This window comes from Bison bison, unplaced genomic scaffold (assembly GCF_000754665.1).
Source record: "Bison bison bison isolate TAMUID 2011002044 unplaced genomic scaffold, Bison_UMD1.0 scf7180017864180, whole genome shotgun sequence".
Taxonomy (NCBI): Eukaryota; Metazoa; Chordata; class Mammalia; order Artiodactyla; family Bovidae; genus Bison; species Bison bison.
The window spans coordinates 12,972,345-12,990,470 of NW_011494752.1; the positions used below are offsets into that span (position 1 = coordinate 12,972,345).

Sequence of the window (18,126 nt, forward strand, 5' to 3'; positions counted from 1 at the left end):
GCAGCTGTTCCACGGTGTTGTGTCTGCGCGAGGCGAAGGCCTGGCGCTTGGCCGCCGTGCGGCTCTGGCCCAGGGTGGCGTACGAGTTATCCGAGGCACTGGGATGCGAGTGCATCTTGGTCATGCGGTAGCGGTCCAACACAGGCGTGGACACGAAGACATCCGTGTGCGAGATGGCCCGCGCCAGGGACTGCTCCGGGAAGGCCGTCCGCTCCGGGGACAGCAGCGGGTCCTGGGAGTGCAGGCGCTCCGTGGAGAGCAGCTGCTCGTCCGAGAGGAGGCGGTCGTAGGGCAGGCCGAAGTCGTCAGGCAGGCCTCGCTCCAGGGAAAGGACCCGGTCCTGCGACATGGCCCGGAGGGGCCGGCGGGGTCGCTCGCGAGGCAGCGGCTTCTGTTGGGGCATCTGGATGACGTTGAGGGGGAGGGTGCCGCGGGCCGCCAAGTCAGGCAGGGGCCGCCGCCTCATGTAGTACTCGTCAGCCTCCTTGTCGGCTGCAGGGGAGAGACAGGGTGAGAGCAAGAGAGAAAGCAGTGAGCCGAGGGGGACACTGCAATGCTGCAGCCAGGAACGCGCTGGAGTGATGCAGCCCAGAGGGGTCGACGCTGTGCTTCTCCACTGCCCCTGCAAGTTAGTCTTCGGGCTGGCTTGGTTGAGTCGCTCGGTTGGGTCCAACTCTTTGCAGTCCTATGAACTAGCCCACCAGGCCCGTCTGTTCATGGGATTCTCCAGGCAAGAATACTGGAGTGGATTGCCATCTCCTTCTCCAGGAGATCTTCCTGACCCAGGGATTGAGCCAGGTCTCCTGCATTGCAGGCAGATTCTTTACTGATGGAGGCACCAGGGAAGCCCTCCGGGGTCTTGTTAAACGCAGAGTCAGATTCAGACCTGGCTCTGGGGTGGGTCTGCAAGTCAGCCTACTTCTCCAACAAGCTCCCAGGCGATGCTGATGCCCCTACTTCTTGGACCCACTCTGGGGTTAAGGGATTCCCTCAAGGTCCCCGTGGAGTTCAGGGCCAACTCCACGGCAAGCCCATGACCCTGAACTCCTGCTCCAGGACTGCTTCTGTCACACCATGGTCCCAAAAAAGAATAGCTCCCGGGATCTTGCTGAAACTCCCAGGTAGCAGCTGGCAGCTTTCTGATGAGGTTCAGAACCTCTGTCCAAGGAAACAGGGTTGAGAACCAGCCTCCTACTAGAATAAAGCAGGATGCTCCATCCAGGAAGCACTTGTGAAAATGCTTCCTGGTTACTTAGGAACATACCAACACCTTCTCTGGAGTAACAGCCTATGCCTGGGAAGCCAACACATGGCACAGGTTCAAGTCTACACATGCTTTGCCTGTACCTGCAGCACGAGCAGGCCAGGGCAACCCCATATGTGCACCTTGTTCAGATGCTGCGCCTTTCCCTGGATCCTGAAGCTCACCCTTGAACTCACCCAGGATGAACCTGCCTTACCCCACAGTTGAGGAGTGAGGCTTCCTACAGACAGCCTTCCAGATCTCTGCAGAATGTGGGATTCCCCACATTTAACCATAGAAACTCACTGTGCCACTTTGGAGGTGGCCAATGTTGTCTCCTGAGCTGAACTGCTATCACAGTAGGTCACTCTGTACCTTCAAGTGCATGCTTGGCCCTGTAGCTGGGTGGTCATCAAAACAGACTCACCGGGTAGTGGGGGCAAAATGTCCAAGGGTTGGAAAGCTAGAAGAGAAGACTCCTCCTACCATATACCTTCTTGATATTGTAACGTCTGAAACATGTCAGTCTCAATCGCCTCCCCAGACTCAAATGGCAGATCTGGGATCGTGGGGCTCAACCTGGGCTCAACTCACGAAATGGGATGTGTGCACGGAGTGAGGGGTCTCAGGTTCCCAAGACAGAACTGATGGAGTTAGGGAGAGAGCTGGTTTATAGGCCCTTCCATAAGCCCAGGTCTCTGGGAAGAGCCTCAGAGAAAGCTCTGGCTTACTCCAAGACAGAGAGCAAGGGAGGCCCAGGGTTTGAAGAAGGTAGGTGCGGGGTGAGGTTGGGGGAAGGCTTTCTCTTGCAGTTAGTGTAGTTCATGAGCTAAACCACTGCCTCCCATGGGAATGTGGGTCTGAGGATCCCTTGGCCTCCACTCTACCGAGGGAGAAGATGGACTCATGCTCTAAAGAACAAAAACGAGGGGCTCGTCTGTTCTCTCCTTCCACTTTCTGTTTGTTCTTGGGACCCCACCCCATGCCCTCAGGTGCGGGGCAAGAGAGCGAGACACCAGAAGATGTCATGGAGGCCTTGGAAGCAGCCCCCAGCCCTGGGAAAATATCCCACTTACTTAGCCTCTTCAGGGATGAGTACTTGCTGGGGTGGGTCTTCACTGCAGACTCATAGGATGGGGGCAGGTGGGCCAGGTTCTGGAAGGAGCGTGAGAAGGAGAGGTCATAGGGCTCGGTGGCCGATGTCAGGATGTTGTTCATCCGAGGCTTCTCTGCAAAAGAAGGGAGGGGTCGTGGTGTTAGTGGGGATGAAGTTTTGCAGGGGCAGGCAGGAGGAATGTGTCCAGGTTTCAGCTCTTGAGCCCATCCTGCTTTCCTGGGACCCTGTGCTAGGGCACAGGCGATTCTGGCGACTTGATTTCCCTCTGCTCAGCTCCAGTTGCCAGCAAGCCGGCGGGGCAGGAACTTTTGGCTGCACTGGCCATAATGGCAGGTTACCCTTCCTTGAATGGCAGACTCTTTCCTCAAGTATATCACTGGGCTGTCAGATGAAAATGGAAGCCCAGTGGAGCTGATGAGTTGGGTCATAAAATCATTCATTTTGGTGTGAATAGTATTAGGCAAACTAGTTCTCAGGCTCAGAAAAATCTAAGTTTGAAGGAGAAAGAGGGAGAGTGACTGATCTCATCTGTGTACCCCTAGGACTGGGTCCAGGACCTAGCTCCACTGAGACTCCAACCCACGCTGTCCATGGGTCATTTCACCTCTCACCCGCCCCTTCCACCTTTAGCTCCTCCAAGCCCTGCTCCTGACAAGGCACTGTGAGCTGCAAAGCTATTTCCTCTTATTCCAGTTCCTTCCTCTGAATCTCCCTTAACCATCTCTCAACTGCTGGAGGAAAGAATGTAGGCAAAATGTCTAGCGCGTTATTCTGTTTTTCTTCCTCCATCCCTTGAGACAGAACCTTGAGATTCCAAAGTCTAAGAGAGAGAAGGGAGATTGTTCAATGCCAGACCTGCAGAAAAGAAGGAGGGGAAGACATGGGGGGAAAAGACCGAAGAGAAGTGAGATGAATGACTAACGAGGTGAATGAGCTGGTCTGGGTTCTGGGGGCCAGATTAGGAATAATACAGGAGTCAGGGTATGGGGGAGAGAAAATGCAGGTATAGGTGATGAGTGGCCATGAAGATGGGGAGCAAAAAGGAATGGAGAGCCCGGACAGGAAGACAAGCATGCCTTGGTGCTTGGATGACTTGATGTACAGCAAGAAGTCAACAGGGAGTGCTGGAGAAACAGTGGTACCGTTCCCAGAAATGAGGCAGCTGGGTGGCTCTCGAATCATCCCTTCTGGTTTGGGACTCCCAAGTAGGGGCAGACTCTAACTTTGGACAAGTGTATCCAGAGGACTGTGGTTCCCCATCCCCAGCAAAGGGAATGCTATGAACCTTGAGACAAACAGAAACTCTTCTAGGCTTTGTTCAAGGACAATCTCAATACAGGGAACTCCTGGCTTCTCTATCCTTTCCCGCCCTCATGGTACCCTCAACTCTGGGGATGGAGCCAGGGAAGCCCAACCAATGATCAGGTATTCACGCCAGCTCAGTACATATGTGAGGGGGTGGGGGGATGCTCTACATCCCTGGGTGATCAGAACATGCTGTACAGAAAGAGCCTCCCTTGCATGGATGAGGCTGGTGCCAGGGAGTGGAGTGGGTAGCGAGCCAGGAGCACTGCTATCCAGAGCTGGGCAGGAGCTACCAGCCCCTTAGCTCTTGTGTCTTCACTTTGGGCCATGCTCGAGAAAAACGAACTTCCTCTGCTTGTGGGCATCTTTCTTCTACTGAGGGCATCACGCAGCTCACCCACTTCCAAATGCAACGTTGCTGGATATTCTTACCCCTCACTGTTCTCCAAAACCTGCCATGGAGCCAAGGCCAACCCTTCCTTGCTTTCTGCCTCCACCGTGATTGATTGCTTCTGCCCCCTCGCTCACGCTGTCTCTCCTCTCACAATTATCTCCTTACTCTTCCTCTATCCAAATTCTCCCCTCCCTTAAGACTCTTTGCTGTGACAATATGACATCTTTTCAGCCCAGAGTGGTATCTGGTCTTCAAGCCCCTGTTGCTCTTCTGGTCAGTTCCACCCAGTTTAGTGTCTGTGTGGTCTCTCATCATCTGACTCTAGCTGGTCTTGTTGATCTCCAAAGATTGCCATCTCCTTGACAGGAGAAGTTTTGCTTTCCAGTTTTTCTGATGCCTTCACAGTGCTTGGCCCAAAATAAGAATTCAGTTAATGCCCGTTGGCTAATCAAGTAGACACAGGCCGCCTCCTCTCTTGAGAGTTGCTCTGCCAGCTCCTGGGAAAAGTGAAACATCCAAGGAAGGAATGAAGGGAAAACCCTGCTTCCACTGAGCTGCGAGTTGTTCAAGTACAGGTACTGGGTCTCATCTATCCTCAAGCTTCTCACATCAGGTGCCAAAAGAAGACAGGAAGAGGAAGAGGAAAGGAAGGTTCCTCCTTAAGTCCATTCTCTTCATCTGCATCTCCATTCCTTCCCTGAAAATAGGTTCATCAATACTGTTTTTCTATATTCTGTATGTATGTGTTAGTATCAAGAGGGAGATATATATAATTAAGGCATATATATATATATAAAACTATGTCTGATTCTCATTGTTGTATGGCAGAAACCAACACAACACTATAAAGATTATCCTCCAATTAAAAAGCAATAAATCAATAAATAAAATTTCACATGGATCACAGCTTTGAGTAACTCAATGAAACCATGAGCCCTGCCATGCAGGGCCACTCAGGACAGATGGGTTATGGTGGAGAGTTCTGACTGACAGACTGTGGTTCACTGGAGGAAGGGAATGGCAAACCACTTCAGCAGTCACTCTGTCCTTGAGAACCCCATGAACAGTATGAAAAGGCAAAAGTAAATAAAGGCAAAAAACCCCAAAAAGATTGGTTCCTCCATTTGTATTCAGGAGGCTGTGCTTGTGTAGGCTTCTTCTGGGGAATATCAACTCAGAGTTAGTCTTTCAGAATGATACTGAGCAAGCAGACATCCTCGCTTGCCTTTTCTGGATCCTCTTCCTGCTGCTGCTTCATCACCATGGGTGTCCCCCAGGCTTTCTGCTTCTGCCTTCTGCTTTTCTCTTTCAGCCTTCTCGCACAGATTGCCCCTACTCCCAAGACTTCTGTTGCTGCTTCCAAAGCATAACTTACATCTTCGGCTGTTATCTCCCTCCAGACTTCATGTCTGTATTTCTAACTGCCTTATTGAATGATTTTCCTTGCAGATCCTATAGTCATATCCAGCTCTCGATGTCCGGATCCAAACTCACCATCCACAGCTCCATCCTACCAGCAACACTGGCTGCTTTCCTGATTTCTTAGATTGCTTTCATAAGACCTTTTATCCTCTCATTGATCGTGACTCTCCATTTCACTCATAATTGACTCTTATCAGCCATATTCAGTTAGTAACTAAGACTTCCCATTTCTTTCTCCCAAATACTTCTTAGCTGAACCCTTCTTCCTATTCCTACTGTCAACATCACTGGTGGTACCAGCTTCTTTTAGCTGATCAGTGTGATCAGTCTGACTTCCCCCAGTTCTACTTTTTCCTAGACCCTGCAACTTGAAACACCTTATTAAACTGTTGCTTTCATCACATATTTTCATTAGGAGCCTAGCACTGGAGGGGGACCTCAAGATAGTTCACTTTTGTTCTCCAAATTCTGCTGCAGAAACAGAGCATAGTCCGACATGAGAGGTGTAGATCTCTCTGCCAGGTGAGCTGCAGAATTTATCTTTGTTTTGAGTTTCTCTCTCACTAAAATTTAGTGATGTTTTCATTTTTTAGCAGCAAAGACAGAAGAATGACTGATAGCTCATAATTTACATGGCTGTCTTGTGTTCTATCAAGTTTTAAGCATGCACCGAAAATAGTTTTTCACTGCAGTTCCAAATGATAAGTTGTGATCTGATGGGAGGATGTTAACACGTAAGAGGGAAACATGGTTTTGTAACTCTTTGGCACTTTGCTGACACACACACGCTCTGCAGCTTTCAGGTTCTTCCTCTGTTGGGAGCTAAAGCTCAAGTCATCCAGTTTGGTTTTGAGTTTTATCCAATCTTAATTAGTTTGGGGGAGGATCGATAGAGTTTTCCACTCTCATGTCATTCCTAAATGGCACCACAAGTAGCCCTGGGCAAAGAAGAGTGTTCACTCCTTGCTGTGGACACATGAAATTTATGGCTGCAAGAAGTGATCAAGATTGTAAGTGAAATGGATTAAGAAAGGGGCTTTCTCTTCCCCTTTCATGACAGAAGATCACTTTGATATCAGAGACAGACATTAGGGGGGCAATGATCTAAAAGTGAGAGTGAGTCACTGTGGCCCTAGAAGAGGGCGGATACCCGGCTCCTTACACCACCCTAGCTTCAGTGAGCCAGTGACCATGCTTGATGCCGTAATCGGCATCAGTAGCTAGGATGGAGCCACTTGGGATGAGGATGGAATGCAGAACGCTCTCAATCATCTCTCACCATGTGTAGGGGTCTGGGTAGCACTGCTTAAAATCGGATGGTTATACTGATGATCACCTGAAAATCACAGAAAAAAATTTTTTAAAGAAGAGTTCAGGAATTGCGTAGTCTCTTCAACACAGCAGCACCTCTGTTGACCTCTGCTATGCTTCTCTGAGTCAAAGGAAGCACTTCCAAGAAACTCAGGCCTTTGCATACCCTAGAAACAAGGCAGGGTCCTTCCTCTGATGCTTCTGTTTCTCTTTTTCTGCATTAGGGCTTCCTCTGTCATCACGGCAACCCACCTACACCTGTAGATCTGGCTGACCAGCATCAGAAGCTTTGTTGGGGTGGAGGAGGAGAAGAATGGAGACTAGGGGACATTTGGCAAATATGCATACATGGGATAGAGAACTGAGCAGAGGAAGTAGATCTTTTTTGGGGGAGGAGGGTGTTCAGGCATGGTTGGCCAGGAAAGGGATGCCCTAATGTAAGGTGCTTGCATCTTATAGAGCTTTAATTTGTCCCGGGTCTTTATACACAAGTATCTGGGTGTGTCCTGAGAGGTAGTAAGCTGACACGAACTACCTACTGCCTGGGATCCAGAGTCCTGGATCCTGGTCGCTGTCCTGCCTATAAGTGACACAGCCCGCTATTTCAAAAGCATTGGTTTTAATTAATGCAAAAGTCCACATTGATTGAACAAGCCACACAATGAATAGAGTCATAGTTGCTAAAGTCAGGAGTTCAGGGCTTCTAAAACTGAATGAAGATTTGGCTTACCACCAAAGCACAGTTCAATATAGTATTATTGCTTCAGTTCAACATTGTATGTTTGCTTTTTGTTGGTATGTGCATCTTATTTCAACCAAAGCAAAGGAAGGAGGAGGCATGAGGGCTTAGCTTGAGTTTATCTAAACCATGGGTCACAGCCCTGCCATCCTCTTAGGTCTAGATTTGCTTCCATTTCCTGGATGAAATCATCTTTCCTATCTTTGGCATTATACCCTCTTGTTACTCATCCTTAAGCTCTTTCACTAGATCCCCTTTTCTCTTTAATTCTCTAAATACTAGCATGTCATGAGGCTCGGGGTCTATCTTCTTACCCAAGTTGAGAGGTTTCAAGTCTACACCTCTGACCTGAGATCTATCTGGTCTGTGGGGTTAGATTTTAAGCTGCTTATGTCTGTTACCATGAAATTCCTGCTCTTAACCCAAACCATTGCATCCTAAAGGGAGCTCATCATGTTATTCTCTGCTGCTCAAGCCCTGTCCATGGTACTAATGTTCCATGGGATTGGAAAGCTAAAGTGAAACTTCAGTTCTCATTCACCATTTCCCTCCCTTCATCTTCCATATCCATCCAGTGAATGCCCAAATTCTCCTCATATGGCAACCTCCTAAATCCAGGCCTACAGTATATCTTTTTTCCAGATTTCTCTTAGTTCTAGTCTCTAGCTATTTCCAAGACAAACCGTCTTATGTACTACCACCAGACAAAATTTCCCATACCAATGGAATTATTTATATCATTCCTTTGGTTCAGAGCAAGGTCTTTAAGGACTCTATCCAGTGGAATATAGTTTGGGGCAGGAAGCCACCATTTCTCACACAAAGACCCTCTACCTTCTCAAAGCAGAATATTAAGTTATTTCCAAGGAAAAACTATTTGACAGACACTGAACCAGTTCTACCCTGGATCTGGATTTTAACCAAGAAGAGAGAATCCAGGAGGAGAGATAAAGGGTAGTTTGTTCTGCTTGTCCTCTGGAGGCGAGGAGAAAACCAACTTCACTGTTTTTTGTTGTTATTGTCATTTATTTATTTGTTTTTAAACAATATGGCAGCAGCAAATAAAGCAGTTGCAAGTAATGAGAGAACTCAGATTAAACAGTGGAGAGTGGCAGAGAGAAATACTTCTTTTTTTCTCACTTTTTAAAAAAGTTTTGGCTGCATTGAACAGCATGTGGGATCTTAGTTCCCTGACTAGGGATTGAACCTGCACCCCCTGCATTGGAAGCATGGAATCCTAACCACTGGATCACCAGGGAAGTCCCAGAGAGAAGCACTTCTAATCTTCCATTTAAGAATCCAGGTGTTTCTAGGAAAGGGAGATGATTCAGGTTCATTTAATAATTCCTGGTACCCAGCTATGCCCCAGGCTATGTGCTAAACACTTTCATATACCTTTCAAAACTAATCTTTGCAATGATTTTCATTGCAATATATCAATATTGATATATTATTGACTTGCTGATTTCCAGACACTGTGAAAAACCCCTCAAATATCTTATTTGAAGTAATTATCTTTTTTTTTTTTTTTACACATGAGTTTACAAACAGGATAAATGTCTTGAATTTAGATAGTTTGTTTACAAGGGCAGGGCTTTTCCTTTTGTTTGAATCTCACTTCAGGTATTTTGCTAACATTTGATTTTTTTTCACATACTGAAATTAAGCAAAAGCATCTACAGAGGTAGAAAATTAAACCATCGTAAAATAGTCATGATATTTTGTTATCTTTTCTTTTGTTTCCCTCCCCCAATACATTACTAATGTATTACTACATTACTATTACTATTACATACACACATATACACACCCAAACTTAAATCGCAATGAATAGCAATTTGCATTTTTCATTTGCACAAGTGAGAATCAGATTATGGTGCTTAAAATAGAGAAAAATATGGTGATTTGATCATTACAGTTTCATTAAATAACAAATGCATAAGGTTATTATTCCCTGTACCATTTTTACAGTAACAAAAGAAACAACCCTTAACGTTCATACATACATGTACATATACATATATACACACAAAAATAAATATGTGTAGTTTCCACATATGTAAGTATTTTCTATTTTTAATCAGTTTCTTTTATACTCAATGGACAACATATCTTGAATATATTTTCATGTTTTCAAATAGTCTGAAATATTTTATATAGTTTCACAATAGCCCTTTCTATAGAATAACCTATAGTGTATTTCTACATATGACTTAAACATAATGTTTATATACATATATATATACATAAACATTCCCTTATTAATGTGTATTTAGATTATTTAAAGTTCAATAAATTTACACCAAACAACCTTGAACACAACTCTTTGTCCATGTCTTACTTCTTTAGGCAAATAATTAAAAATGGCATTTCTTGGTCAACACAATGACAGTTGCCTTGTGATGTGATGAAGTGGGTTAGTGGACTGCTTCCTATTGAACTATTCGTCTATTCCTAGGAAATACATTATTTCATTTTTGTGCCTCATTCTTTCCTTACAACATTGGATCCCATCTTATTTAATTCCTATGTATTCATAAAGAAAATTTGCACTTTTGTGCGAACATGGCAGGGCTTTTTGTATCAAGATAATGATTCTGTAAAATCAAGTGCACTTGTTCATCTTTCTGTATGCCTTGGAACTATTAATAGAGCATATGAAAGATGTGTTCTTTGAAAGTTTGAAAGAGTGCAATAAGAAAAATGCCTGCTATCTTTTGGGGAGTCTGGTTTGCACAGTGGTAGGGAATTGGCTTGTCATTTTACTGACTTCACAACAACAACTTTGAGAGATAGACGTTGTTATCATCACAGATTTAGTGTTAAGGAAACTGAGGTTTGGAGAGGCTGAATAATTTGCCAAACAGGTGAAACTGGGATTCAAGTCCAGGCAGGCTGGTACTAGAGCCCACATCCTTATGTACTCTGCCTCTCAGGCTTGGCAACATTTTCCTTACATATTGATTCCTTCACATTTTCTAATTCTAATTTCAGTTTGTAATTTCCATTTTTTATAAGTCCATTGAACATTTGAAACTTTATTAGCTTAAAAGTGTAACATACTCTCAGAAAATCTCCATACAGGAAACTATATTTCTTTTCTCAGTCTCAACATCCTGTCTTAATATTTTTCGGATCATCAATGTATTCCCATCATTCTTCTTTTTCAAATAACTACTTCTTTACATATCAGAGCTTTTTATCCCTTCATATCTTTATTTTATGCTTTTGGATCTGTTCATTTCTGCCTCCTAATTTTCTTTGGTTTGGTTCGTTATTCTTTTCTAATTTTCGAGCTTGAATCTTTTGTCTGTTTATTTTTACTCTTTTCTATCAACAATATCGGGTCTCTAGCTCTGAATTTGTCTCTGACACAATCCCATGAGTGCTGATATGCAATGTTCTTATTGCTGTTAAGCCCTAAATGATCTGTAATTACAGCTTTGATTTTTCTCTCTGACCCAAGATTTCTGTAGCAGAGTTGTTAAATTTCAAAGTGTTTGGGTTTGTCAGTTTGAACTTTTGCCGTTAATTTTCTGTTTTATTGTATTGCGGCCAGAGAATGGAGCCTGTACAATTTCTGCCTTGGAGACTTCACTTAGGTTTCCTTTGTGGGCTAATATATGATCAATTTTTGTGAATTGATACCTTTTAAGAAATTGATACCTTTTAAGAAAAGGTATTATTTTCTTCTCATAGAGTATAAAATTGACATATATCTATTAAATCAGACATATGAAATATATTATTCAGCTCCTCTCTACCCTAACTCATTCTTTGCCTACTTAGTCTGTCAAAGACCGAGGGTGGTGTCTCCACTCTTCCACTATTGTTGGAAGTGAAAGTGAAAGTCGCTCAGTCGTGTCCGACTCTTTGTGACCCCGTGGACTATACAGTCCATGAAATTCTCCAGGCCAGAATACTGAGGTCGGCAGCCTTTCCCTTCTCCAGGGGATCTTCCCAACCCAGGGATCGAACCCAGGTCTCCTGCATTACAGGAGGATTCTTTACCAGCTGAGCCACAAGGGAAGCCCAAGAATACTGGAGTGGGCAGCCTATCCCTTCTCCAGCAGATCTTCCCAACCCAGAAATTGAACTGGGGTCTCCTGCACTGCAGGCAGATTCTATACCAACTGAGCTACCAGGGAAGCCCCCACTATCGTTGAGTTCCTGTCATTTTCTGTCTGCATCTGTTATAATCCTGGTTTTACATATTTCACAGTTATCTTGTTCAGCACAAGAAAACCTCATGGTGCTTATGTCTTCTTTGTGGCTTGTACCCTTTATCAACATTAAAGAACCCTTTCTGTCCTATTTAATGCCTTTTTTTTTTTTTTGCCTGTACGTCTGCTTGATCTGATATTTATATTGCCAACCCAGCTTTCTCTTTGTTTGCATTTGCCTGATAAACTTTGCCCATCCTTTTGTATCTAACCTTTCTGTGTCATGTTATTTTATCCTTGTCTCTTGACAAGAGCATAATTTTAAGAAAATTTACCTATGTGCTTTGGTGTGTTCTGGGTTGCCTTGATGGTGAAACGTGAGTCCTCCTGGCTCAGAAAAATTGTCCTTCCTTCTACTGTCATATCCTCATCTCCCTATTATACATGCATGTGTATGATATGACTGCCCTCCACATGGCTCAAACTCTAGGTCATGGTTAATTTGGCTAGGTATGAATACTTGACTCACTTGGGCCCATTGGAGCTCCTTCTCCAGAAATCAGGAACCATTAAAAAAGAGAGATGTGGTCTCTCTGCATGGCTGGACACATGACTTTTAAGCTAGGTAGCTATGGCCAGTCTTGTCGATTTGGAAGAGAGAAAGTCAGTCTTCAGAGACAGTGCCGCATCATATTTTATAAAAAAAAAAAAAATGGTGACATTATATTTCTCGTCCCACACACTCTCCTGAAACCTTCCCATTCCCCCACTGGATAGAATATATTCTTTTTCTTGAAACTGGAGGGCGCTCCTGACTTCCTCAATGAGCATGGTGCAGCAGAAATAACACCGCATGCCTCCCAGAGCTAGGCTGCAGAAGATGATAAGGCTTCACCTCGCTCACTCTTTCAATACTCACACTTCAATCCCAGCCACCATATTGTGAAGAAGTCCAGACCATGTGCAAAATCTGACTTCAGAGGCTGGCCTAAGGTTTCCATCAATAACCAGCATCAACTTCCAGATGCGTGAGTGAGGAAGACTTCAGATGATTCCAGCCCTCAGCCTCATAGGTGTCCAGGTTAACACAAGTGGGTCAGAGACGAACTATACCCAGTGAAGTGAAGTGAGGTGAAGTGAAGTGAAGTTGCTCAGTCGTGTCCGATTCTTTGCAACCCCATGGACTGTAGCCTACAACACTCCTCCGTCTATGGGATTTTCCAGGCAAGAGTACTGGAGTCGGTTGCCATTTCCTTCTCCAGAGGATATTCCCAACCCAGGGATCGAACCTGGGTCTCCCACATTGTAGGCAGATGCTTTACCATCTGAGCCACCTAAATCCCCCATACCCACTGAGCCCTGCCCAAATTGGAGATTTATAAGCAAAATAAATGTTGCCTTTACTGTACTGTTTTCTAAAATTAAAATTTTAAGGGACTTCTCTGGTGGCCCAGTGGCTAAGACTCCGAGCTCCCAGTGCAGGGGGTCTGGGTTTGATGCCTGGTCAGGGAACTAGATCCCACACGCCACAACTAAGAGTTCACATGCCATGAAATAAAACCCAATGCTGCCAGATAAATAAATAAAAAATCTAAAACTTACAATCATTGTTGATTCACAAACAATACAGATGTTTTGTATATTGTTTAGCCAGTTTCCCCAGTAGTAACATTTTGCAAAAATATAGTACTCTATCAGAATATTGACATGGATACAGTCAAGATATGGAAGGTTTCCATCACTAGGTAAATTCCTCATGTTGCCACATCCACTTCCTTCCTGCATCCACCCCCGCACTAGCCCCTGGCAACCACTGAAGTGAAATTGAAGTCGCTCAGTCATATATGACTCTTTGTGACCCTCATGGACCGTAGCCTACCAGGCTCCTCTATCCTTGGGGATTCTCCAGGCAAGAATACTGGAGTGGGTTGCCATGCCCTTCTCCAGGGGTTCTTCCCAACTCAGATATCAAACCCAGGTTTCCCACATTGCAGGCAGACTCTTTATTCTCTGAGGCACCAGGGAAGTTTGGCAACCATTAACCTATCCATCATTTCTAATTTTGTCATTTCAAGACTGCTATGAATGGATTCATACAGTATGTAGTCTTTGAGACTGGATTTTTTTTTTGTCAAGCATAATTCTCTGGAGGCACATTCAGGAATGCATCAATACTTCATTCCTTTTTATTTCTCAGTAGTAAATATTCCATGGTGTAGATGTACCACAGTACCAACTGTTCAACTGTTGAAGGACATCTGGATTCTTTTCAGCTTTCTGAGATTATGAATAGAGCTGCTGTAAACATTCACGTGAAGGTCTTTGTGTCTAGGTCTTCTCTTATCTGGGATAAATGCTTAGGAGTGCAGTTGTTAATTGTTTAGTAACTGCATGGCTTGTTTGTTTGTTTTTAAGAATCTACCAAACTGTTTTCCAGAATGGCTGTACCATTTTACATTCCACCAGCAGTGAGTGAGTGCTCCAGTTCCTCCACATCCTTGCCAGCATTTGGTGTTGTCACTGTTTTCTATTTTAGCCATTCTTAACCATGATAGTTATGGAGTGATATCTCATTGTGGCTTTAATTTGCATTTCTCTAATGACTAATGATGTTAAACATCTTTTCATGTGCTTATTTTTCATTTGTTTATCTTCTTCAATGAAACGTCTCTTGATTACTTTTGCTTACTTTCTAATCAGATTGTTTACATTTTTCCTGTTAAATTTTGAGAATTCTTTTTATATGGCAGATGATAGTTATCTGTAGGATATATGGTTTGTAAATATTTTCTCCCTGACTGAAGCCTATCTTGTCATCCTTTTAACTGAGTCTTTTGCAGAACAAAACTTTACATTTTGATGAAGTCTAATTTGTCAATTTTTTTTCTTTGATGGATTGTGCTTTTAGTGCCAAGTCTAAAACATCATTTTCTAGCCCTAGGTCAGAAGATTTTTCTCCTTTCTTTCTAGATGTTATATAGTTTCATGTTTACATTTAAGTCCATGAACCATTCGGCATTAATTTCTATGAAAGGTATGAGACTCAAGTTGAGGGGTTTTGTTGTTTGTCTTTTTGCTTGCTATCCGATGTCCAGTTGCTTCAGCATTGTATTTGAAAATACTCCTTTCCTCCATATAATTGCTTTTACACGTTTGTCAAAAAATCAGCTGGACATGTTTGTGTGGGCCTACTTCTGGGTTTTGTCTTCTGTTCCATTGAGCTACATGTCCCTTCCTCTACCAATAACCAGATAGTCTTGCTTCCTGTGGCTACATGATATTTCTTGAGTTGAGTAGACCGATCGTTTCCGCTTTATTTTTCCTTTTCTAAAATGTTTATTTATTTATTTTTGTATGTGCTGGGTATTCTTTGCTCCGTGTGCTTTCCCTGGTTGCAGGGCGCGGATGCTCCTCTCCACTTGCAGCGCTTGGGCTCCATCACAGTGGCTTCTCTTGTTGCAGAGCACAGGCTCAGTAGTTGCAGCATGCGGGCTAAGTGGCTGTGGATCACGGGCTCTATGCGTGTCATAAAGCGCGGACTCTGTCCCACATAATGTGAAATCTTCCCAGTCCAGGGATTGAACCCATGTCCCCTGCATTGGCAGGTGGATTCTTATCTATCGTACCACCAGAGAAGTCCTATTTCTCCTTTTAAAAGGTGTTTTAACTATTCTAGGGTTGGTTTTTTTTTTTTTTTTGCCTTTCTGTATACCTTTTAGAATAATTTGTCTGTATCTTAAAAAAATCTTGTGGAGGTGTTGATAGGAATTTTGTTAAATCTGTGTACTATTTGTGTGTGTGTGTGTGGGGGGGTTAAATGGAAAAACTGTCCAACACAGATGCACTCACTCACTGTGACCAGTGCTACTCTATTATGAATACATCTTGAAGACGATGGAGGGCGAGGGGGTGGGAGGAGGTGGGAAGATGTTGCTCTAGATAATATGGAGTTGTGGGGTGTGTGGGCAGCTCGGTGTTAATATGGAAGGGTCAAAGGCAGAACTTGTGACGTACAAAGAGTTGTTGTTCAGTCGATAAGTCATGTTCGACTCTTGGCAACCCCAGGGACTGCAGCACACCAGGCTCCCCTGTCCTTCACCATCTCCTGGAGCTTGCTCAAACTCATGTTCATTGAATCAGTGATGCCATCCAACAACCTCATCCTCTGCTGCCCATTTCTCCTCCTGCCCTCAATCTTTCCCAGCATCAGGGTCTTTTCCAATGAGTCAGGTCTTTGCATCAGGTGGCCAGAGTATTGGAGCTTCAGCTTCAGCATCAGTCCTTCTAATGACTGTTTCGGGTTGATTTCCTTAAGGATTGAGAGTAGGAAGGCTAACGATTCCAGAAATCAGTCTGGAGCATCCTCTCTGCAGCGACGCGTATACAGTCTGTTAGAACAGGCATCCTGTCTCCCCTTGGACTTATCCACAGATCACATCTCCACTCCCTCAATTACTGGTCTCCCCTGTCCCTCCTCCTCAGGGAGTCCTGGGCCTTGGCACAGTGCCCAGTCAGGGCCATCGGCCTTCTGATGAATCGAGCTGGATAACATAACAATTAATTAGCGCTTAGGACTCACAGATCGATATGCTGACAAGACCACAAAGTGACAAAACAATCTCCATCAGAGCTCCAAGGCTGCTTGAAGGAAGCCAAGAAGCAAGGCGGAGCCCTCTGCCCACTGAGAGCATTGACGTGGACCATCTGTGGTGAACAGGCCGCTTAGAATCAGAAGATTCTGCAGCCGCCTGGCCTCTGCAGCCATGGAAGTTTCTGGAGCTGGCAGAATGAGTTTCCCCCCATTGGTGTCTGGTTTAGCTGCTAAGGAAAGTGGCTCGTTTTCTCTGGGGAGCAAATCAACTGTGTGCTTACACGTGTGTGTTTGCAGTTCTGTGTTTGTATGCTTGCTTACACGCATGGTTGGAAGGGGGAGAAGGTGAAAGAAAAGAGTGATTTGCTTGGTGTTGGACATTTCTGGTATGAATTCAATGAGAGATGTAGCAACAGTAATTTCTGTTTAGTGAGTCACAGGAAGGTTGCAGGGTATGAATAGTACCCAAGTGATGTGAGCAATGGGATCCTGAGAATACAAAACAAAGAGATAATATGCATATTGGTTATAGACCCTCATATCTCGGGTCTCATCACCACACCCTGGGTGAGATTTCCTCCCTGCCTCCAATCTTTGCCCCTGTGGATCCACCTTGTGCGCTACTGCTAGAATAGTCTTTTTTTTTTAATTTGTTTATTTTTAATTGGAGGATAATTGCTTTATACTATTGTGTTGGTCTCTGCCGTATATCAACGTGAATCAGCCACAGGTATACATATGTCCCCTCCATCTCGAACCTCTTTCCTACCTCCCACCCTTCCCCACCCCTCTAAGTTGTCACAGAGCACCAGACCTGTACTCCTTGCATCATACCGCAAATCCCCACTGGTTATCTATTTTACATACAGTAATGTATATGTTTCCATGCTACTCTCCCAGTTCATCCCACCCTCTCCTTCCCCCACCATATCCACAAACCTGTTCTCTAGGTCTGCATCTCCATTGCTGCCCTGCAGATAGATTCATCAGCGATGGTGGTGGTGAAGTTGCTAAGTCCTGTCTGACTCTTGTGATCACATGGACTGCAGCCCACCAGTCTCCTCTGTCCATGTCATTCCCAGGCAAGAATACTGGAGTGGGTTGCCATTTCCTTCTCCAGGAGATCTTCCCGACCCAGGGATTGAATCTACATCTGCTGCATTGCAGGCGATTCTTTACCACTGAGCCACCAGAGAAGCCCCAGGTTCATCAGTCCCATCTTTCTAGATTCCACATATATGTGTTAATATACGATATTTTTCTTTTTTCAAAAATGAGTTTTATACAATTTTAAAAGGTTACTTTCCATTTACAGTTATTATGAAATATTGGCTATATTCCCCTATGTTGTACAATATATCCTTGAGTCCATACTGTACCCAATGGTTTGTATCTCCCATTCCCTCACCCCTATCTTGCCCCTCTCCACCTCCCCACTGTAAGCACTAAGTTCTCTGTATCCGTGAGTACGCTTCTGTTACGTTCTATTCACTAGTTTGTTGTATTTTTTGGATGCCACATATAAGCAGTATCATACAGTATTTATCTTTCTCTGTCTGACTTATTTCACTTAGCATAATGCCCTCCAAGTCCATCCACATTGCGGCAAATGGCAAAATTCCATTCTTTATTATGGCCAAGTAGGCTAGTCTTTCTTCAATGCCAATTTCACCCTGGCCTTTAGCCTCTAAGTATTACAAACTACCAATAGACTAAAGCTTAGATGCCTAACAGCAAAGACCTTTGAACTGCTATACCTAAGAGTGATCTGGAATCCATTAAAAAAAATTGAGCCCTTCTCTCATCCCATAAATTATGAGTTAGGTGACCTGAGACAGGCC

At 44.3% G+C, this 18,126-nt stretch overlaps 1 protein-coding gene across 1 annotated transcript in view; it reads right to left on the reverse strand.

The window, feature by feature from the left end:
* SHISA6 (shisa family member 6) overlaps nucleotides 1–18,126 on the reverse strand; it is a gene marked incomplete at its 5' end in the record, with an annotated part of 259,216 nt that overhangs the window by 168 nt on the left and 240,922 nt on the right. The window contains 3 exons of the mRNA XM_010843187.1: nucleotides 3–492; nucleotides 2,320–2,472; nucleotides 6,761–6,817. Coding sequence (XP_010841489.1) covers nucleotides 3–492; nucleotides 2,320–2,472; nucleotides 6,761–6,817 — 700 coding nt within the window. The remainder of the gene's footprint in view (nucleotides 1–2; nucleotides 493–2,319; nucleotides 2,473–6,760; nucleotides 6,818–18,126) is intronic.